At 37.9% G+C, this 19,012-nt stretch overlaps 1 protein-coding gene and 1 long non-coding RNA gene across 6 annotated transcripts in view; one reads left to right on the top strand and one right to left on the bottom strand.

Moving 5' to 3' along the window:
- Positions 1-19,012, bottom strand: part of LOC108608672 (uncharacterized) — a 34,410-nt gene that overhangs the window by 7,673 nt on the left and 7,725 nt on the right. For all 4 annotated transcript variants that reach the window (XM_089462783.1, XM_089462785.1, XM_089462784.1 and 1 more), the window contains one exon: positions 603-1,193. In XM_089462783.1, coding sequence (XP_089318909.1) covers positions 603-1,180 — 578 coding nt within the window. In that variant the 5' untranslated portion in view covers positions 1,181-1,193. The remainder of the gene's footprint in view (positions 1-602; positions 1,194-19,012) is intronic.
- LOC149270883 (uncharacterized) lies at positions 3,508-7,419 on the top strand. 2 transcript variants are annotated; one of them, XR_016268660.1, is made up of 3 exons: positions 3,527-4,002; positions 4,687-5,364; positions 5,581-7,419. It is a non-coding gene; the product is annotated as an uncharacterized LOC149270883 (long non-coding RNA). The 2 variants fall into 2 exon arrangements; XR_016268659.1 differs by lacking the exon at positions 5,581-7,419 and having other exon boundaries at positions 3,508-4,002; positions 4,687-5,519.

Below are 19,012 nucleotides of genomic sequence, written 5' to 3'. Positions count from 1 at the left end.
GAGAAGGGGGTGTGGTATCCAAAATCTGTAAATTACAAAATCTTTGTATCGATTAACTTTATGTACAACACAAATTTGAAGACTCCAGGTCTAAAAATGTTGAAGTTAGGCTCAAAAAACAAAATCAATTTTTCGATTATTCTCGATAAAAAAGTTATCGGACGATTTATCGAAAAAATAAAGCAAACTCGTACTGCGTATGGTACACACGAGTATGCATGCCAAATTTCAGCTCTCTAGCTCTTATAACTTCTGAGATCGACGCACTCATACGGACGGACGGACAGGGCTATATCGACTCAGCTCGTCACGCTGATCAAGAATATATATACTTTGTGGGGTCTGCCACGCCTCCTTCTGCCCGTTACATACTTTTTCACAAAACCATTATACCCTGATTTCCCATTTTCAATGGGTTCAGGGTATAAAAAGAAAAAAAAAAAAACATAACCTGATTAACATTTTCATTTAAATTGAAGTGCTCGTTGAATAGATACAGCTTTTGAAACTATTTATTTAAATTTGCATATATATATATATATATATATATATATATATATATATATATATATATATATAAATGCTGTAAATAATTCACTTACTTGCAGTAATAAAGCCTGCCATCCTTTGCCACATGCACTGTCCAGCCAGCTTTGAGTTTTTCCTGGACTGCGTCCAAGTGGCGATCAATTTCACCCCAATTTCCGATGGGAGCGTTGCCCGCATGGCTTGGTCCCAAAATCGGGCCATAGAGGGCGCCAGCCCCGAAACCCGTGTTAACGGCGTTCACACTGGCCGCCGCTGTTGTTGCTGTCGCTGTCGCCGTCGCTGTTGCTGTCGCTGAGATTGCCGTTGTTGTCGTCGTCGCCGAGGCTGTTGTTGACGTCGCTGCTGTCGCCTGTGTTCCGGTCCCCGGCAGACTTCCGGCCGTTTCTTGTGCTAATGTCGCGGCAAAGGCGGCTGAGGAGTTGGTGCGCAGAGCTGTGTGGGCGTTGGCGCCGCCACCGCCGCCGATGCCTCCGCCATTTAACGTTTGCAGCGTCGTCAACTGTGGCGATGATGTTCTTGTCAGTAACAGAGGCTTGGATCCGCCTACGCTGGACGCTGAGGCGGTTGTTGTGTTGACATTTTGCAACGGATATACATCACTATTCGAACGCCCCGAAGGCAGTAACATCATTGAAACACATTCGCTGCAATGCAAGAAAGAGAGAGAGAGAGAGAGAGAGTGAGATAGCGATGAATGGGAGTCGAGGCGCACATATTTTACTCTCGTGAGAGTTGGCCACAAATCACATTCCACAACGTTGACCCACTTTAGCAAACAAGCTCGTCTGGATAAGCTGGGTCGGGCTACGCCTGGATGGCCCATAAGTCAACATATCAGCTGCATCTGCATTGGCGTTGCCTTTTGCGTCAACGTGTGGCAGTTGCAAAACAGGTCTCTCAAATCCCAGACTGTGACTGCGACTGTGACTGTGACTGCCACTGAGATCACTAGCAGATACACTGTGGGATAGGTTCAGGTTCAGCGGCAAACTTGCTCGGGCCAAGTTGAGCGCCTTGCTTGTAATGTTATGACACAATTTCGGATTTGGACTTTGCAGCTCTTGCACAAGTGGGAGCAGGACGGCCGCTAAACTAGTTCAGCGGAGAGTCAATGAAATGAATCGGAGCAACTAGTATAACAGATCAAACTGTCTGCTTTATACAGTTAGCTTTAAACAAACTGGCTCGAGTACCAAATTGATTTTGACTCAACTTTTGAATTGGCTCACTGGATCAAGGACAGCGGGCTTCATAGCTCCGTTAACATTTATTTAGCTTTAAGGTTGATCATATTGTAAACAGCATGCGCTGCTGCCATGATTATAATTTGCCCAGCAACCCAACTGCAGTGCGCGAAAGCATTTTCAGTTATTTAACCAAAAGCAGCCAAAAGGTGTTCAGCGTAAGACTTAAGCTCGACTAAATCGGCTTTAATGCTTGGAGCTTGGAGTTCTAATGCTGTGAAGCGCTTTCAGGTAATTGACCAAAGCTCTTAAGCGGCTGCCTCAGAATTAGGTATTATATACAACATATTGTAATCTAGCCAGGCTAAGCTGCTAGGCCTTTTAGTTCTTTAAATTATACAAAATAAAGTTGTGTTTGGCAGAGGCTGAGAATTGGTAACGGATATTTTTTTAATTTATCAGGGATAAAAATAAGATTAAATTAAAACTTAAGCACTTGTACTTGGGGCCTTTGGGCGCTTTGCTTGTAACGGTTCTTTTAATTATATTAAATGTTTACCAAGCGAACGATATTTAACTTTTGAATTTATTTCATAGTTTCAACAGTAAAACTTTTTACCATTTTGTTTACTTTGGCAGAAAGTTGAAAAATTTTAAATCAGGACTGAATGCTCTGGATATTTTTTAGTGCTTACATCAGCTGCATTTTTCTAACGAGTTTTGCGTTTGTGGCCTGCACAGATAGCAACAGAGATATGTCAACGCCCGGATGAATCCAAACAAAGAGCTAGAGAGTGACAACTAGTCAAAACAACAACAACTGCAATGGAATGTATGTGACTGTTTGCTTTCATTCTGGCGAACTTGAAGTCGGATCTGCTTTTGGAGTAGTAAGTTACAGAGAAAGAGAGAGGGGGAGGGGGAGACATAGCGAGTGAGAGAAAGAGCTGTGGCATCAATAAATGCGGCACGGTAAGCGGAGCGCAAACAGGGCGATGTCCATTAAGCAACGCCGTTAAGGACCAGTAGCTGGCGAAGACGATGATGAGCATGATGAACAAAATGACGACGACGATGACGAGGCAGGAGGCAGAGCTAAGTAACGGCTTGGCAAACAACGGCCACTGCTGCCAACTGGCAACGACATGGTCAAGTTCTCTCCTCTGCTTCGAATATAATTTAAAATTTTTTTCTTCGTTTGTGCTGTAAACAACTTTACACATATGCACATGAAAGAGAGAGACAAACACAATAGAGAGAGAGAGAGAGAGAGAGAGAGAGAGAGGAGAGAGAGATGGGAACTTTATACACATACACTTATAAGTAGATAGAGAGAGAGGAGAAAAACTGGAGCATTTGAAAAATGTTTTGAATTACATTTTTTTTTGTCCAGCGCTTTTTGAATTTGTCTTTGTTTGGAGGGGGGACAAGAAGACAAGTGCGAAAATGTTGATAAAGTTTTTTTTGTAGCTTATACATCAGCATATTTGAAATGTTTTGCAAATAATTTAGCTTGTGCTGCGCCTTGCCTCTCTCTTCACTGACATTCAGAACATTTTAAAAATGTCTGTGAACAATTTCTTGGCCAGCAAAAGCTGAAGAATAATGCTAAAGTAGCCGGTTAAATAAAATGCGCTGTTTGATAAAAGGCCAAATTTTAATATTCTGAAATTTAATACCAAGTCAATTTATTCAATTACAATTAAATTAGATTATTATATATTGATTAAATTCTATAATATTCAATTTTTTTTAGCAAACTTATAGTCAATATAATAAATAAATTCTCTTGTTCATGTTGAGCCAAGTTAAGCATATCTAAGTTTATTTAGTCAAGGTTAACAAACAAACTATTCAAACTATTCAAACTAAAATCGAAAAGGTGTACTAACATTTTGTCATGTGGTTGCAGTAAATGCCTTTGTGCTGAACCTAAGTGTAAGCGATACGAGTGCTAGATACATTTGGTCACGGAGCTCAGCCCGGAATGGAAAGGAGGCGTTGGGGCAGGGGAAACACTTCCAGCGAATGATTTGTGTCAACAGCAGCGACAGCTGTAAAATGCTCATGCAAAGGCCGGCAAGCAGAAAGAGAGATCAAAACAGAGAGCAAGAGACGGAGAGAGAAGAAGAGCAGTAGTTGGCCAAGAATCAAGCAAGACCCGGCTGTGGACAATTGTAAAATGGCGTTGCGGAAATTGTGCGAGCAATGAAAAGAAATGAAAAGATGTCGTCGACTGTCGACACCTCGTGATGAGGCGATAAAAAATGTAAGCAAAAGCACAAAAAAAAAAAAAGAAGAAAAATAGAATGTCACAAATTACATCGGCTAGCGCCATGTTGAATAGCACAAATTGCTCCAGTTCCATCAGCCACACAAAAACCAACCTGTGAGAGCTCTACAGATCCCTTTGCCCCACTCTATCCCCCAATTGAATGGAGAGCCCCCTCCGCCTCTCCATTCAATTATCAAGCAAAAATCTGCACAGCAAAAGAAATTAAACACAATTAGTATCTTTGTCTCATTTCTTCGTTTTTATTACTATTTGTACTTATTAAATACGGGCAGCAATTTGCCAAGCTGCCATTTTCCATTATCACACAGCATGGCGTGGGGAGTTCGCGGGCAATGCTATCTATAGATAATGCTGCATTATGGAGCCCCGTGCTCAACATGGCGCTCGTTACTTTTGCTTTTACCAATTATGCTCCACGTTGCTCGCATTGTTAATTGAAAAGAAATTACAATAATAAAATAATATCAAGAAATGAAAGTTGTCTAGCTGCTGCATGGTCCGGTCAGTATACCCTACAGAATATTATAAATAGATGGAAATCCCACTTGAATAATATCAATATATCAAATAATATTAGGTCGCAAATATCTTATTATTTTTTATTTTTATATTTTTATTTTTTTATTTTATTTTATTTTATTTTTTTTTTTTTTCTAGAAAATATATAACTTGCATGTAAGGGCGCAACGGTTGGTTCTCTTCAGTTGTTCAGTTTGTGATATATGAAAACTGCATAAGACGAGAGACACATATCTCTTTTGTTGGGGGCAGACTGTATTATCAAGCATAATGCGCGCTCGGGGCATTGCTTGAATGCATTCATATTGCTCGACGGCAATTACTTTCTTGCCATTGTCATTGTTGACCGTCGTTCACTTTGATTACGATTCGCTCAAAGTAAAAGTGGAAAATGTTGTCGCCCTCTTCGCGACACTCACCCAAAATGTAACTTATACTATGTAGCGCTGGCATGTCGCTTGGAATCGTAAAGCCAGAGCTGCCAACCGAATTGCAATAACCGCCGTGTGCACGTCATTTACCGAGATCGTTATAAGTATGCGCATATAGCTCGTCGCCCGTATAGTCAACAAAATATATCGTGGAGATTGTGTGGTAGTTGAACGTGATTTTAAAAATGTCACGAACAAAACTGTCGGCAACGCCAACCAATAAATAAATAAATTTCCAACCGCTTGCTGGCAGGAATATTCATCATAAAATGCTCGAGGCACTGATAAAAAACTCAATCATAAAACTTGGCTTTCACACTGAAGGCAAAGTCAAAGATGAAAATTTGAGATGAAACCAGTAGCAGCAGCTTGGCAAAAAATAAAGGTGAGCTGAGCATTTGCCCACCAGTTTAAGAAAATATTAATCAGAGAAGGGCGAATCATAATGCTATATTTTATATTTGATTACTTCTATATTATTATTATTAATTATGTATTATATTTTATTATGTATATACATTATTTATATTTTATTATTTATTATTTGGTTTTTATTATTTATTATATATTATTCATTTATTATTTACTGAACTCTATTAAGTGATGTCATTGACATCATTAAAGCTGACATAATTCGTTAGTCTGTGCAAGATCTTGGCTATGAACGTTGGCTCCTATAAAACTAACTTGAGAATTATTGCTCTCCATTAATGCGTAGACAGTCCTGAGGATGGCTATGGGCGACTGTATAATTCAGCTTAGAAAGAGACTTGGACTCGAGTAAGTGCCTTCAGATTTTTAATTTTTGTTGAAAATATTACTACCATACTTATATATACATATATATATGTTACATTTGTACTTTACGTGAATATCACACAGTCTTCAGACACTACCACCACATTTAATTGCATCACCTAAACTGAAAGAATTTTTTATTGTCTTTCATTCGGCATTACCCAAAAATGTCAAATATTTTTAATTGTCGTTACACTTGACAGAAAAAGCGCCTGAAAATTCATGGAAGCAAGAGGAATTCATTTTTGATTTTACATTAAAACTCTGAAGAATGCTAACAATCACTTAAGTTCTGTCTAGTTTATTCACCTCTATCATTCATATTTCTCTTCAGTACAGATGTACGATTATACAGATAACTATCAATTGAAAATTTTGGAAGATAATTAAACAGAATATAATGGAATATCAATAAAAGATAGCTACAGAGTACTTATCTCTCATTTGCTATGCTGTTTTTACTATAAATTAATATTAGAGGTGAAGAACTCAAAGAATAATTGAATAATGTTACAGCTTGTTCTGGTCATGCTTTGAATCCGGCTCATTAACAGACACATTTAGTTCGCCCGACAGAGTTTAGCACTCAATGAGAGAAAACACAGGACAGCACAACTTTTGTTTGGTTCTCTGCAGACGCTGTGTCGCATCATTTATCAAGCTGGGTCGAACTTTTAATTGATATACGCGCACAACAATGACCAAGCCACACAGACACCCACACACACTCATATGGATGGCAAACTTGATCTGGTAATGACCTTTTAACAAGTTTGAGTAACAAAACCTAATCATACATCCATCGAAGACAGTCCGCAACTCTCGATTGATTGACTGCGAAAGAGCAAGTGGAACCATGAGTAAGTGGATAAGTGACACACGATGGCATGCCGTATTGACAAAACTTTTTAATAAACAAACACAACTGTCACATGCAACAGCAGCACAAATGTTGTCGAACCACCTGGCGTGTAGCGCCCCTTACCTGAGCAATGAATTGCAATTTTCACGTATAAAAGCCACATCTCATGGAGGTTGGCTTTTTGACAACCCTGATTGATTTCAACGTATTTATCAGCTGGCTGCCTCAACCTTCAAGACCTGACATCCTCATTCTATTGCCCATTTCGTTTCGCATTCCGGTTTCGTTTCCCTTACATACGCATCATACTTTGGCCCCTGTTTTCCGCCGTGCACGTGCTCAGCCACATGTGGAATCATTTTTCTGGTGTCACGAATCGAGTTGCTCACAATGCCTAAGAGGATTATTCGAGCCGACCTCCGCTTGGCCTTAAGGCGGTTTCTCTTCCCAGCCAACTAAAGTGCTAACAGCCAGTGCTGCAGCACAGAGAGGTAGAGCTAGTCTCTACTAGGCCTTTAATCAGGTCTTAAAATATCTTCATGTGTACGTTGGATATTTCTGATATACAACGGATTGCCATAGGGACTAGCTTTATAAAAACATATTAATGACCAATTTATATATACATTTATATATACAGAGTATTTATTATACTATTATTTCATAGCATGTACAACATACTTATATATCATTAATGAGTTTAACAGAGCTTTACTGTTGTATTTATATATATATATATATATATATATATATATATATATATATATATATGTGTGTATTTCATTTGTTTGTACATCATGCATCTCTACAGTTAATTTGATTGTATTAAATCCATTTGTATGGTCAAACTTCACCTCATACAGGTATTTGTGTCCAACCGTACAAATATTGTATTCAATATTGATACAATGTGTCGTATACGTAACGTGTGCTAAATACTTAACAGCACGTGGTAAATCGACCGATTGACCATTTGACCATTATGTTTGTCAATATGTTAATTGAACGCTAAGAGCAAAAGCAATTTGCAATTCAAAGTAACTCAAATCTCGTACATATCCAAACAAATGTTTACCAAACAAGCCGAATTAAATTTTCCAATTGGGGAACTTAAACAACAAATTAAGAGCTATTCGCAGCAGACAACTTTTGAATGCCTCAAACAAATCCCTGAACGCATATAAGAGTTGACAATTTGTTTGTAAAGTGCGACATTTGCTTAAAATGGCCCACTAACACTTCAACCAGCCAAATGGCACCGAGAAACAGCCAAGAACATCAACACAGAGGTGAGAGTCAGTTCTGAGCATAAAAGTCCCGCTATATCATTAACAGCTGCTCGCATGATACAGGCGACAAATAATGAGGCTCACGCCTACAATGGATGTAACTGAAAAATTTCAAGTCATTCTAAATTAAAGCTGCCTTAATGATTATAAGACTGTTCGATGTTCATTTATTTCTTAAAATACCAATGTTAAGATAACATTAATATGTTAGGTAAGCTCTGCAGCTGTAAAACAGATATGTTAAGCCAAGCTAAGCTATGAAACTGAGTATTTTATGTAAGCAGTTGATACTTAATTTATCTTATTACGGAAGGAGGACAATTATGTAAAGCAATCAGCTTCAATAATATGCAAATGTTAACTGCTATGCAATAAATTTGGAGTAACAAATTAAGAAATAATTATTATTTTCATGGATAATTTTAGATAAATAGGTAATTATTAACTGACAGATTTTCTAATACTAATTTATTACAAGAAATACGAACTTCTAGCGGACCCAAAATTTTGCTAATTTATTCCATGGTTCAATACACTCACAATTCACAGACATACAGATATATAGGGACAACAATTACACGCGATGCTGTCGCTAATGTCTATGAATGAACTCCTTGACACAATTACGAGCACACGCACGCACAATTGCACACGCACAAGGTGTTGGGGGAGGAGGAGGCGCGAGACTTGCTTGAATGGGGATGGCTTAAAAGCAACTTGTGAAACATTTCAATGCCAAAGCAGGTGACAACATTTTCGTAAACGTCTCCTGCCGCCCCCAGCCTTGTCCACGCCCACGCGACGCAAAGTGACTTGGAGGCAGCTCAAAATAATGGACACAAATTGCAAAGTTGTTTAATGTGCGGACCGAGACCCCACAGCAATTTGTCGTCCTTTGTTTTCGAGCAAGAGGCATGCGGCATGCAGCCCGCGTGGGGGACATGCGGCCAGCTACCAAATGTTTCAAATAGAGGCCGAGTTATTGATTTTGTGAATTTAACGGTTTTACGGTTTATTGGCCAAGCCAATTGTGCGCCATTTGTTTTGCCTTTAGCCAACGAGCTTTGCTTTTCACTTAACTATAATGTCATTTCGATTTGGCCATCCACAAATCGTTCGTAGTGCTCGGTTTCCCAGAAGTGTTCCCCAATAGACCAATTTACCATATTGATTAAATGAGTATATTACTTTCAGAATGTGGAGCAGTCATCATTGGCTAATAACACAGCAGACCTTTTATTATTTATAGGGTATATTTGTAAATATTAGACATTCTACAGTCTCTATAGACTGTTATTTCATTTAAAAATTATTATGAATTGAATTGTATTATCTAACTACTTATTATGGGATGGTTCATATAACAAAATAAAATTCAAGTACAGTAGCACCCGGCTACGACGGTTAACGACTCTTCTTATAGCGTCCGTACCGTAATTCTGGTCCGCAGACAAACTTTTATGATCAATGAGATCACTCTCGCATATTTAACATGAATAGATAGTGTATAGGTAATTCGATCGGGTGACAACTAACTTCTCATCTTCTACTGCCTTGGAAATTGGCGCTTATGCTACACATCAAGCAATACCCGAGCAGTAGGTGTGTAGATGTGTATTGAAGGCAAGCAAGCAATTTACTGCATACATCGAGGGCGTTCCGATAGCAATATAGCCCTGCGGTCACGGGGTAAGCTGAATGGGGGACGGAGGCGGGAGGGAGAAAAGCTGTTGGGCGTTTCCAGTCAGGCGGCACTAACAATAAGACGCAGCCAGTGAACGACTTAGGCTATCAATGAAGAGTCATTTGACCTTTACCCCTCCCCCCCGCCTAGTTAACAGAACAATGTCGTCGACGCTGCGAATGCCAATACCCTTGCCACACACACACACTCACACACACACACACACACAAACAACAGACTGGAGCAGAGTCTGGTAGAAGTACGGAATCTCAAACTGAAGTCAACTTCATGGCATAACTCTGAACTTATTGCACGGCACGGCACTCACAGATTCCAATGCAGACATGTTGACAAATATTTTGCAAAAGCTAGGCGAAGCAGAAAGGAAGGCAAAACGACGCGTGCAAATGAGGCCAGACAAACCCTTTTTCAAAAGTAATAAATAAATATTAAAGCGAATTTTTTGGCATTGTATTAAAATCAATAAGAGATCAATGAAGAACTCTGTCATAATCCTGATGCAAAGTCAATGCTCTACGAGTGTCGTAAGATTAATTTTCACTCTTATTATAGACCCACGAGGAAGAAACTGTTCCAATTCCAAATTAAAACATCTGGAGAAAGTAATCCACTCCCAGGTATACTTAGTGTGATTAAGCGACACATCTTCTTCGTTTTCTTGTCCATTTTAACTTTCGTCTTGAGTAAACTTTGATTCCCAATGCACAATCACGTGCGAATGAGCACAATGCACAAACAGGGCATGGCATAAGGGTATATACACAGGTATGAATACAAATATAGAGCTGAATATGGATTGTAGAAGGAATCATATGACCTGTTACAACGGCCTGATGGAATGAGCATATGTAAATATGTATATATTAAGAATAACCGAAAGTTAATAATATATATATTGATTTAAATGTTACCGTTGATCACGTCTACTTATTTATCAAAAACAAGTGCGTTCTCTTGAGTGGCGGCACAATTATCTTCTACAGCTATTGAGCCTTAGTTACAAAATATTACAGTTATGTTATTGTCGACCTCTTCTAATTATCCAAAAGCTGATTATATATTACGTCTGTATGAAAGTCGCGTAGAACGGTATGACTCCACATTGAAGTCCGCTTTAAAATCCGAGTTTAGTGACTACATTATTTAGTAACAAGTGAATAAGCTCTAGTCGAGACTGCTCGACTACGAGAGCTCCTGAACCCTTCGAGCAACTGATATTTCAATAATTATTCGCACATGCACACCCACAGGCATACGCACGCCCGCATAAACATGCATGGGCTGCAGTGTGCGCTTACTATGAGAACTTAAGTGTTTAATAACTTTTCTTACCAAATCACAAGTCTCTAGTATTAGAATTACGCCTTTTACAAATATGTGGGTGAGGAGTGAATATAGGGGTGGGGGGTAAATTTGAACAAAAATCGAAATTCTATAAAGTACATATGAGTCTACATTAAAATTTTGGCTACTTTAGACTTAAAGATATAGCAGATATAAATTTATTACTGGTTTTCGATAATGTTTTTAATCGATAACAATATAACGGGGCAACTTATCGATTTTTAAGGCAAAACTCGATATCCGCATGGTATACATCTCTAGCTTTTATATCTTCTGAAATCGACGCGTTCAAACGTACTGACAGACGGACAGATGTACAGACGGGCGGACGGACAGACAGACAGACGGACATAGCTAAATCAGCTCAGCTCGTCGCTCTGGTCAAGAATATATATACTCTGAGGGGTCTGCCACGCCTCCTTCTGCCTGTTACCTATATTTTAACAAAACCATTATACCCTGATTTCCCATTGAAAATGGGTTTAAGGTATAAAAATCGTCAAAAATTTGTATTTTCACATTTTAGGAAAATTTAACAGTTTTACTTATTTAAATGGGAAACGAAATTAAATTTATTTAAAATTTTAAAGTATGTAAATGCAATCATGTCTTCAGATGTTAAATTTGTTGGAATATGGAAACTTCATGAAATGATAAACTATCTATTATAGATATTTTAAATTTTAAATTAAAATCTCGCTACTTATTGTTATACTCTATGTATATTAAACAAATTTAATATAACGTAACTGGATATGCCATAACTAAGCTTTAATTGCAGCAGGGTAAGGAAACAATACAATAGCTAAGGTGTGATAAACGTGCAGTATTTCCTGTTAATGCAATGTCAGCAACCTCCCCACACACAAGCACACACACACACACATACAGACTTATACATACAGAAACGGGGAGCTCTCATCTTCATCACGGTGACGAGTGTTGGCTATCCTCAGGCAGTCAAGTTTGCCCTATTGATTCATTATCAGTGCGAACCATGTTCAGGTATCGTCAATGCCAGTCGCTTGGCTGACAAAGCGCTGCCATGGCTATTAATATAAACACTCACACACGCCCACTCACACCCAGCAAAGAGATGGAGCGACGGCTCAAAGGACTCGCAGGACTCATAGGACTTGACGGTAAACGCCCCCAAGGCACACATTAATTACAACTTCCGGTTTACTGGCAGCCTCGTCAGATAAGTCTCGCACACGCACAGACAAACAAATCGTGTACGCCAGTCGGCATTGCTCAACTAGCAGATACCCAACACTGAGCTGATTTCTATAAAGGACATATAGAATAGACTTTAACTTACGCTGAACTCCTAACATACCTCAAAGCCTAAACATATTAATTGGGAATAGATTCTTATACCCAATTGCTTGATGCTAACTCTTTAATAATCAATTTCATGAAAATGAAAGAGTATCTAATGGCTTAAGGCAATTCCGAGATTGGTCATCGGATACGACTGCTGCTGCCGGTTACATACATTATAGCCAAAACATGTTAACTAGGGTATGCGAAGAGTACGAAATACTGATTGACTGATGGAATACTTTATTGAACCAATGAATGAATGACGTTCGCTGAGCTTGACTTAAAAGTCACGTTCAGTCTAAGCAAAAAAGAAGCATTTGAAATCGAAGAAGAAGAAGAAAGTTCGCAACTGCCAACTGTGAAAGCAGAAAATACGCTTTGAGGTGCCTCCACCAGCTAAATTTAACGTAACGTAATGGAAATGCAATCAATAAACGTGTGCTGCAGGACAGGTGGAGATGCGTGGGTGTCGTGCACCTCTTTGGCTCTTTGGCTCTTTGGCTGTTTATGCCACGCATTTGTAATTTTCGTCTGAAGTAATTTTTGTTTACACGCAACGATTTGTTAACAAGTGCGAACAGAAAAATTCAGCTAGTCAAATTGTGAAACGAATGCTATACACGTGTGCCTGTGCCTGTGCGTGTGTGGGTGAGTGTGTGTATTTCAAAATACCACAAACAATGGCCAACACTTCGCTGTGGCTCGTTGGGTGGGTGAGTGTGGTTGAACGAAAGGGATTATTGACTCGACGCAAGTTTATTTTACGCCAAATGAGCTCAGCCACAAAATCGATCGATTTAAATCAAAATGCTCCAACGATTTGCTGCCAAGTGGATTTGCGTTGCCGTGTGGAGTTGGGTCATTGCTGTCAATCTTCTCTCTCTGCCTCTCTCTCATTCTCTATCACTTTTCATCTCTCTCCTTCTCTGTCTCTGCCTATCTCTCTCTCTCTCTCTCTGTATTTCTATCACTCTGTGTCTCTGAGGCAGGTCTCGTCGCTGCATGAATGGGAAATCGTGCACTTGGTCAACAGGGCCAATGGGACTATGTAGGGGTGAGAATATGGAATATAGCGGAGCCCGCTGAGGCTGCCGGCGCTGTTGCTTCGCTTAGTTCTGCGTGTATGTGTGTGTGTGATTGCGTATGTGTGATTGCGTATGTGTATGTTGGGTACCGTTGACGCTGTTGATTCGCTTTATTATGTCCGTCAGTACTGCCCATTTAGCATTTTCCTGTAGAGAGATCAAACCCTTTTTAAATTGAGCTGACAAAAAATGACATACATATGTACGTGCGCAATTCGAAAACTTTTCCTATTTGTTCAAATGTATATGGGATAAAAAATAGTTATTTATATTTCACATGAAAAAAGTATAGAATATTAAAATTGGATTTTATAATCATATACAAACATGCCAAATGAATGAACTTTATCTGTAATCAAAAGCAGAAAACAAATGGAAAATTTCTGCCGAAAGTAGTAAATTGATCATGAACATATATCGATTCATATATTATTGATACTACCATAGACAAAGTCTCAGATAAGCCCATCAAGAAGGTAGGTAAAAACAATTTGGCCGTGTTTTATCTACTATTCTAAATTTCTTTTGTCTTTATTTTCACTTTATTTGGTTCCATTTTACTTTTTTGCTAGATTTAGCTGGCATCACTGATGAGTGTGTGCATCTGTGTGTGTGCGTATGTGTGCGATATTTTTAGACCCTTCGACGTCTCAGCTATAAATATTATTTCTATTTTATTACACATTTTTCAATGTGATTTTGTACATTTTTTTACGCACTCGGACAGCAGCCGTCCATAAATTTGCCAAAATGTATAATTATACTCATTCCCGAAATGAGAGGGTATATTGGCTTTTTGGAATGTCTACCTTGTTATCGAATGAACGTAAGACTTTCGAAGGTATATCTTCGCTTATTTGGGAATTGCCAAATCACATCTTCAAATGTTTTTATCCTCAAGAATCAGCAGATTTTAGGCCAAGATTGAGTATTATGCAGTCGGTAGCATCTGACTGCAAGATTCTTTTCTATTAATATACTCATTCATGAAAGTAAAATGAGTATGTTGGCTCTGTGAAATGTCCGTCTTGCTGTTTGTATGAACGCAATTTACATTCTACAGTTTATGAGCTAGAAGCTTCAAATTTGGATAGTTGAGTTACTAGTAACCTGTTCTATCGATGACCCAAACGCCATTTTATGGGCGTGCCATATTGAAAAATACGCTGTGAGCGTAAGTATCCAAATTTTGCAGTTAGCTTACCGTAAACTTGTTCTAAGAACTGGCCAAAAATGCAGTGTCAACGCCCTGTAAGGGCGTGGCAAATCGGGAAAAACTGAATTTTACAGTATTAGAGCTTATCAGCTTTACTAAATTGCTGATAGGATGTGAATAAGTATTCTGCAGTTGGTAACGCCTGACTGCAACTTTCTTACTTGTTTTTTTTTTTTTTTTAATATATTCGAACACCAAAATGTATATATTTATATATCTAAGCCGGTGTAGCATGCCTATCTAAGCTAAGGCAACATCTGCCGTACACGTCACGTGCCAATGGAGTCCGTCCATTTATGGCTAAGGCGATTGTCTGAATTGGACAACGAGTCCATAGCAGAAATCGATGTTCGAATAAAAATCATAAAGTTGGCTTCATAATAAAGGATAACAACCAGCAAATTGAAAGATTGTAAAAGAACATCAATTTTGCTGAGAGTTTATGAATTTGGCAAAAATACTCGTCAAAGGTTAAAAAATAGCTTTTATGATTTTTCTATTCTCTCTCTTTGAATCAATTCAAAGGAAGGAAGTAAGGGAGGGAAGAACGTAGCCTAAAAAATGAGCTTCTAGCAAAAATATTGTTCATAATATTTTCCTTTAGCACAGTCAAAAATTAGGACAGGCTACATAAAGAATAACATATTAGCAGGTATTTAACTGGCGAACGGCTTTCCACTTCGAGATATCTATAGAAAGAGCATATATAATATAATATATAACATATATACTATAATAATGTAACGCTGCTTCCTAAAATTTTTTTCTGATTGTATTTTTATGAAAGCAAGTAGTTTTATATATTGACCAATTGATCTAACTGCTAAGTTACATTTCAAAAACTACATAATATATTTTAATGTCAATCTAGAAGATGTCTGCAAAATTCTATCTTTGAAATTTCGATAACGTGGCAGCAAAACAATACATAAGACTGACTACAATTCTGTAGCTTCGAAAGTGGCGAAATAGTAGGAGATTAAACATTGCACATGACCAGTCCTATACTTTCCACCGGTTCCTGACTAAGAAATAGTATTTTAAATTATTAATGAATATCCAAATCTAAATAGTTAACTGGTTCCAGTTTTTCACCCGAGTTGTTATATTTTTTATACCCTAAGCCCATTGAAAATGGGAAATCAGGGTATAATGGTTTTGTGAAAAAGTATGTAACAGGCAGAAGGAATCATCGCAGACCCCATAAAGTATATATATTCTTGATCAGCACGACGAACTGAATCGATGTAGCCCTGTCCGTATGAGTGCGTCGATCTCGGAACTTATAAGAGCTTGAGACCTGAGATTTGGTATGCATACTCGTGTGTACCATACGCAGTAAAAGTTAATATATATTTTTTTTTACATTTTTAAATTTAAGTTTTTAAGTTTCATATTTTTTCGATTACCCATCCGATAACTTTTTTGTCGAGAATAATCTAAAAATTTATTTCGTTTATTCAGCCTAATTTGAACACTTTAAGACCAAGATATTTCAGATATACTGTGTGTATACATTGATCGATACGAAGATTATGTAATTTACAGATTTTGGATTCCACGCCCCATTCGCCCCCAATTTGCAAAAAACGCATTTCAAGTACTAGAGACTTGTGCTTTGGAATGTATATACATTTTCACTATTGCATGTCTACAAAAGAAATTATTGGACAAATAAATTCTCATAATATTGCCCACACTGTAGCACAGCCCAGTTAGCAGAGCGCGTGATATACGTGCGTGTGGATGCGTGTGTATCATGTGTGCATAAATGAAGTGCAGAATATCAGCTTAGAGGGTTCAGTGTATCTCCTAGTCGAGCAGTGTCGACTAGAGCCTTCTTACTTGTTCTTGATTAAATGAGTTAAAATATATAAATTAAATTGTAGTGAAGTTTACAAGATTTCTAATTTTTATTAATTTCATGTTCGTTTTTTTAGTCTCGCTCTCAAGTTAGTTTTCCTACCATGCACACGCTCTTACTTTCAAACAGCTCTCTATATGAATTACCTATGCCCAACAACCAGCACTTCAGAGGCCCACACGCTTCGGCCTTATCTCATTTAGTCTTCATCCCTCGTGGTATATAAAAATCATCATCATCACTACTGCATCTCCGACCTAGCACAATAGATTGTCTCTTTATGGCGCCTGCACAAATATTGATAAGAGACGGTAAGAGAGAAGACAATTCAACTAAATTACTTTTGTCAAACAAAGGCCTCGAGATCCTACGAGTTCACCTTGCTTCACACAACAGTTAAATTTGTCTTTATACACGGATTGGACTTGTTTTCTGATTTTATATCAGATTTTTGTTTCTGTTTTGTTTGTGTCTTATTTACCTGGCCAACAGCGTTGGGTGCCCTAAGCGGAATTCTCTTGAAATCGGCTTTCGATCTTGATAGCACACTTTGGTATTTTCGATTCTGTTTTCGTATTCTGCTTGGGAACGATCTATTTTCCGTTCGTCGCCCGTTTGAGTCTCTGCCATATACTTTGCTCATTTAAAAAATTGCTAAGGAAGGGATTCTGTATCGTTATGGAACATTGAAAATATTGTAGAGATGATGCAATGAACGAATACTTTTTTAATATCATAGTACGCCAATATCATTCACTCATACATGGGCGCCTTCGTGATTCGAATGATTGTGCGGGTGTTAAGAGTAAGCAAGATGTTGACCATTTGAGTAGAGAATATAGAGACAAGAGATCTTATGTTGTGAACATGTTTAATGTTGTTTTTACTACAGCATTTCATTTCATAATTATTTTCTTTGGGCAACAAAAATATTGCGCAACGCCTTGAAATTGAACATTGAACAGAGCTGTCCCTGCACGCATAAATATAGAAAATATTGTTAAGAGCCTATTTACTTAAGACTAACATGAAATATTGAAAACTTATAGAAGACAAGATGACAATAGCCTTACGGAAGATAAGGCCCCTACCAACCAACAAGATTTAATATAGAAATCTAATATAATGAGTATATTTTAGATATTTATTGTATAAATTTAGTTTTAAATGGAAAAATGGTTTTGTACATTTATTTCGGTATCCCATATTACCGTACTTTACTAAACTACATGGAACAGTATAATAATAATACTTAAATCTATCGATTTAAGTTAACAATTTACAATCGTGAAAATATTTGGAATGTAAATCAGTAACCATAATGCTTATATACCATATAATATTTTTAAATGATTTGAATGCATGAGGCTTAAACAAAAATGAAACTGCCGAATTTATTTTTGACTCATAATATGATTATTTCTTAAATTTAATAGTTTTTTACAGTTTCATAGTCTTGTAATATAATCGCATTTAATCTGTACGTTCGGCAAGCACCTCTCACAGCTTTCATGCTCAGGGGTCAGTCAAGTTCCACTTAATGAGTTACTCTGAAACTATTCTCACCCAGTGCCCCCCGGAATGCCATTGTTGCAATGCCAAATCAAGTTGACCAAGTGAGGCAACGGAAGAAAGAAAAGCTATACATATAAATGAACTAATTTACTTTTCTCAGCGGCCGGTCAGCAATGAAAAGCGAATGCTGGGTGGGAAATTCTCACAGTGTAAATGAGCATTGGACGCATTGTAGTGTAGCATACATTTACTTTATTAAATAAAAAAATAAAAATAAAAATACAGCAATAGCAATAATTCTTTGGCGCATTTGTAAGTGGTCTTCAGTTCCGCTCTTCAGCATCTGCGTGGGCGTTGGAAATGGTTGCTATTTTGGCTATATATTTTTTTTTTTGTTGCTTTTTTTCTATACGTAGACTTGTATCTGCATATATCTATTGTGCCGACCACGCGGCAGTCAGTCAGTCAGTTTGGCTGTCGGACTTGGTTAAGAAAAATAATTATGTGGGATACACACAGCACACACAACGCGCAACTAAATTAAGCATATATTAGCTATTTTTATATAGAAAAAAAAATCTATATAATAATGCCATCGCCGACGTCTGCTTCTGTTGCTTCTTCTTCTTGCCGTTTGTTAATGGCTTTGAAATAACCAGGGGCTGGCGAAGAACCGACCCCGCGATGAGACGAGGCCACAGCCAACGATGAAACTCTTTCGCAAGATGAACGCCAACGACAGCGACAAATTCCACCTGCATAAAAAATGCCTACGACGAGCCAGCGTCTCGTCGAGCACAGTGATCCGCACTCCCTTTTTTACTCAGCAAATATACATATATGTATATATAAATATATAAATAATATATATATATATAAATATATACCCTATATTGTAAGCGATGCTCTGTGAGCAGATTGGATATGATAATATCGTAAGCATGAATAATTGTCTCTAAGGTGTATTCCAAAAGCGGCTTGAATACTTGATATTTCGGCATTGACTTGGTGGTAGGAGTACGACTTCTG

Source organism: Drosophila arizonae, chromosome 2 (genome assembly GCF_054131065.1).
Source record: "Drosophila arizonae isolate 15081-1271.41 chromosome 2, UAZ_ARI_1.0, whole genome shotgun sequence".
NCBI lineage: Eukaryota > Metazoa > Arthropoda > Insecta > Diptera > Drosophilidae > Drosophila > Drosophila arizonae.
This window is presented reverse-complemented; position numbering and strand designations above follow the sequence as displayed.